Source organism: Myotis davidii, unplaced genomic scaffold, assembly GCF_000327345.1.
Source record: "Myotis davidii unplaced genomic scaffold, ASM32734v1 scaffold399, whole genome shotgun sequence".
In the NCBI taxonomy this organism is placed as follows: Eukaryota; Metazoa; Chordata; class Mammalia; order Chiroptera; family Vespertilionidae; genus Myotis; species Myotis davidii.
The window spans coordinates 7,166,005-7,170,801 of NW_006292094.1; the positions used below are offsets into that span (position 1 = coordinate 7,166,005).

Below are 4,797 nucleotides of genomic sequence, written 5' to 3' on the forward strand. Positions count from 1 at the left end.
TGCTGTGCCCCACTGCGCAGGGGAGGGGGCATCTGTGGTGGGGGTGGGACGCCTACACACAGATGCACTCACACACGCACATGCACAAACACACCCAGACACGCACAGACACACACACTCACGCACAGACACGCAGCTACCCCTACATGCCCACACGCACGTGCACACACACACACACACACACATGCAATAGCTCCTGAGCTCTGAGTAACAGGGAGTTAAGAGGCTGCCGCGCGGAGGACCTCATCCCGTAAAGGCCTCCTCAGTTCTTGTTGTTCGTTATCTTCCACAATGAGAGGCCCTGGGACACCTCCCTTCCTCCGACCGGCTTATTTCACGGGCGCCGTGCTCTCGGTCCCTCCTTTTCCACGGCAGCGTGGTGCTCGGGGAGCAGTGAGCCACGGTTCTTGCTGCTGACGAAGCCTTTCTGCTATAAACTTCCTCCTCGGGATGGTGTGCCTCGGGCTGTTTTTTCCTTCTTTGGCCCGTTGTTGGGTTTTTCAGGCGCGTGGGGTCCAATCTCCACGTACCTGTGGGTTTTCCGGTTTCCTTCCTGCGACTCATTTCCAGCTTCAGGCCACGTGGTCGGGAAGATGCTCGACACGGTTTCCATCGTCTCAAGTCCGTCGGCTTGTTCTCCGTCCCGGAGGATGTCCCACGTGCGCGGGGGAGGGATGGCCGTCCTGCTGCTTTGGGTGGAATGTTCTGGAAATGTCTCTGAGGACCGTCTGGTAGAACGAACGCGTCAATGAAGGTCAATGTTTCTTTATTGATTTTCTGCCCGGATGATCAATCCATTGGTGAACGTGGGGCATGAACATCCCGTGTTATCGTCGTGTTGCTAGTCCTCCTGCAGGTCTGCTAATGTTTGTCTATGTATTTAGGTGCTTCTGAGCTGAATGCGTAAATATTTACAAACTAGAGGCCCAGTGTGCGAAATCGTGTACTGAGCAGGTCGGGGGAGGGGGAGCCTCAGCCCAGCCTGCACCCTCTCACAGTCCAGGACCCCTTAGGGGATGTCCGCCTGCTCCCCCTGGGGATCGGGCCTAAGCCAGCAGTCAGACATCCCTCTCACAGTCCGGGACACCCCACTCCTTACCACCCTCCTGCAGTGGAGACGGGAGAGGCTCCCACCACCCGCCGCTGCACTCACCAGCCATGAGCCCGGCTTCTGGCTGAGCCACGCTCCCCCTGTGGGAGCACACTGACCACCATGGGCAGCTCCTGCATTGAGCATCTGCCCCCTGGTGGTCAGTGCGTGCCATAGCGATCCGTGGTTCTGCGTGTGGTCAATTTGCATATTCGGGTTTTATTATATAGGACTAGAGGCCCGGTGCACAAAAATTTGTGCACTCGGGGCGGGGGTTGAGGAGGGTCCCTCAGCCCGGCCTGTGCCCTCTCGCAGCCTGGGACCCCTCGGGAGATAACGACCTGCTGGCTTAGGCCTGCTCCCGGGTGGCAGAGGGCAGGCCCAATCCCTAGGTGCAGCCCCTGATCGGGCTCAGAGCAGGGCCGATTGGGGAGTTGGGGCGCCGCCCACCGTCATGCACAGAGCAGGGAGATTGGGAGGTTGTGATGCCACCCTCAGTCACGCTCAGGGTAGGGCCGATTGGGGAGTTGGGGCACCGCCCCCTATCACACTCAAGGCGGGGTCGATGGGGAGGTTGGGGCGCCACCCCCTGTCACGCACAGAGCAGGGCCCATCAGGGGGTTGGGGAGCTCCCCCCGTCACGCACAGGGCAGGGCTGATCAGGGGGGTTGGGGCTCCGTACCCTGTCACACACAGAGCAGGACCCATGGGCGGGGGGGGTTGGGGCGCCACCCTCTATCACCCACAGAGCAGGGCCGATCAGGGGGTTGGGGCGCTGCCACTGTCACACTCAGGGCAGGGCCAATGGGGAGGTTATGACTCTACCCCGTCACACACAGAGCAGGGCCTGTGGGGGGGTTGGGGGGTTGGGGTGCCGCACCCTGTCACACACAGAGCAGGGCTGATCAGGGGGTTTGGGCGCTGCCCCCTGTCACGCTGATCCCGGTGCCGGGAGGCCTCTCGGCTCTGCTGATCCCGGTGCTGGGAGGCATATTACCCTTTTACTATACAGGATAGAGGCCTGGTGCATGGGTGGGGGCTGGCTGGTTTTCCCTGAAGGGTGTCCTGGATTACGGTGGGAGTCCCTATTGGGGTGCCTGGCCAATCCGGCTGAAGGGCCGAGGGCTGTTTTCTGCCTGGTGGGTGACTGAAGCTCCCAACTGCTCCTTTTTTTCTTTTTCTATTTTATTCTGGGCCAGCTTTAGCTCTGAGGCTTGGCTCCAGCTCTGAGGTCTCTGCTGCTGAAAGCAGGTATCCGGTTTGTTTGGGTTCTATAATCGAAACACTGTTTCAACTCCAGCTCTGAGATCCCACTGGCTGAAAGCAGGTTTCTGGGATTTTGTTTAGCTTCTATATTTGTAACAATGTTTCAAACTGCAAGCTCAGAGGCTGGCAAGGCAGGCAGGAAACGTTGGAGTCCTCTGTCACTAAAGCAAGCAAGCCTCATGTTCGCTTCAAGCTGCCTGGCTGCCGTCCACCATCTTGGCTGGCAGTTAATTTGCATATCGCCCTGATTAGCCAATGGGAAGGGTAGTGGAGGTATGGCTAATTACCATGTTTCTCTTTTATTAGATAGGATGTTGTGTCATGTCTTGGATTGACCCCTTCACCGTATGGAGTGGCGTCTTCGCCTCTCCGTGCAGCCTTTGTCCTGGAGCTCATTCTGCTCAGCACCGCTCTCCGCTCCACTTGGTTCCTTTGCAGGAATGTTACTGCCCTTCCTCTCACTTTGGTCTGTGTGTCCTTCCATCTGAAGCAAGTCATTTGTCAGCAGCATGTAGATGGTCTGTTTAAAAATTCTCCGGCCACTCAGTGTCTTTTGGTTGGAGAATTTATTTCATTTACATTTAAAGAAATTACTGATAGCCCTGGCCGGTGTGGCTCAGTGGATAGAGCATCGATCTGCGGACTGAAGGGTCCCAGGCTCGATTCTGGTCAAGGGCATGTCCCTTGGTTGCGGGCACATCTCCAGTGCGGGACGTGCAGGAGGTAGCTGATCGATGTTTCTCTCTCATCGATGTTTCTAACTCTCTGTCCCTCTCCCTTCCTCTTTGAAAAATCAATAAAATATATTTTTTTAAAAAGAAATTGTTGGTAGATAGGGACTCATGCCGCTCTGTTCATTGTTTTCTGGCTGTTTCGTCGATTCTTCATTCCTTGCTCTGTCTCTTTCCTACTTTACGATTTGATGGTATCTGATGGTTGGATTTTTCCCTCTTTACCTTTCGTGTGTTACTCTAGGATGTTGTTTTCTGGTTATATATAGGAGGCCAACATAAAGCAACTTACGTTCGTAACAGCCTGTTTTAGATTGATCACAGCTGGAGTCTGAACGCGTCCTAAAGCTCCATAGTTCTGCTCCCCACATCCCACGCTCTACGTCTTTGGTGTCACAATTTGCCTCTTTTATCCTGTGTGTCCCTCAGCAAAGACTGCAGTGACTGTGGTTTTTTTTTACCACTTTTATCTTTTAACCTTCATACTAGCTTCCGACGAGGTTAACCCCCACCTTCGCAACATCAGATCAAGCTGCGTTTTACTGTAGGTTTCTCTCTACCGGCAACGTTTGTACTTTTGTGTGTTTCCTCCCCAATCACCCCCTTTCTCTCAGGGTAACGAAGCCCCTTGAAGACGTCTTGCCAGGCAGGCCCAGAGCGGTGGGCTCTGTCCGCGTTTGTGTGTCTGGAAACCTCTCCTCCGGCCCTGACGGGCGGTGCCACCAGGGAGCGCGCTCTTGCTGGGAGGACTTCCCTTCCCTCCGGGACTTTGCCGGTGTCTGGCCTCTCCCGTCTGCCCAGCCACGTTTCTGCCAAAAGATCTGCTTCGTCTTGGGGAGGCCCCAGAGAGGTGACAGGTTCCGTGCACGTGCTCTCCTGTCTTTAAGGGCCGGCGTTTTAATTCTCATGTCTGGGCAGGGTCTCTCTGGGCTCCTCTATCGGAGCTTCCTGGGCTCCCGGGGCCTGGATGTTTGTCTCCGTCCCGGGTTGGGGCGTGTCGGCCGTTAATTCTTTAGACCGTGCCTGTCCCTTTCTCCAGCTCTTCTCCTGGGACCCCTGCGTGCGGATGGTGGTCGGCTGGCGCGTCTCATGATCCCCCTAGACCAGGGGTGGGCAAACTTTTTGACTTGAGGGCCACAGTGGGTTCTTAAACTGGACCGGAGGGCCGGAACAAAAGCATGGGTGGAGTGTTTGTGTGAACTAATATAAATTCAAAGTAAACATCATTACATAAAAGGGTACGGTCTTTTTTTTTTTTTTAGTTTTATTCATTTCAAACGGGCTGGATCCGGCCCGCGGGCCGTAGTTTGCCCACGGCTGCCCTAAACCATCTCACTCTCCCTCCCTCGTTCCCTTTCTGCTGCTCTGCGTGGTGGCCCGCGGCCCGGTCTTCGGTTCTTGGTCCTCCCCTCTGCTCCGTCTGCTGTGCTGTCGGACTCCCTGTCGTATTTCCCGTCGATTATTCCATTCGTCAGCTCGTGGCTTCGGTTTGGCACCTGCTTGTAGTTCTGCGTCTTTGCAAAGCCCTCACACTGCTCCTCGCTCTTCTGCACGCGGTGAACGTCCTCACGCCTTCGCTCTGAGCTCCGCGTTGGTTGAAGCACTGACCTGTTTCGTGGGGTCTTTTTCGGAGGTTCCACCTTGTTCTTGTTTGGAGCCTGTTCCCCTGCTTCTCCGTTTCCGTGCCTCTCTGTGCTGGTTTCGTTCATT

General features: G+C 55.6%; 1 protein-coding gene across 1 annotated transcript in view; it reads left to right on the forward strand.

Moving 5' to 3' along the window:
• Positions 1-4,180, forward strand: part of MAD1L1 (MAD1 mitotic arrest deficient-like 1 (yeast)) — a 100,901-nt gene extending 96,721 nt beyond the window's left edge. Inside the window, exon 11 of the mRNA XM_006765499.2 lies at positions 4,127-4,180. Coding sequence (XP_006765562.2) covers positions 4,127-4,180 — 54 coding nt within the window. The remainder of the gene's footprint in view (positions 1-4,126) is intronic.
• The last annotated feature ends 617 nt before the right edge of the window (positions 4,181-4,797 follow it).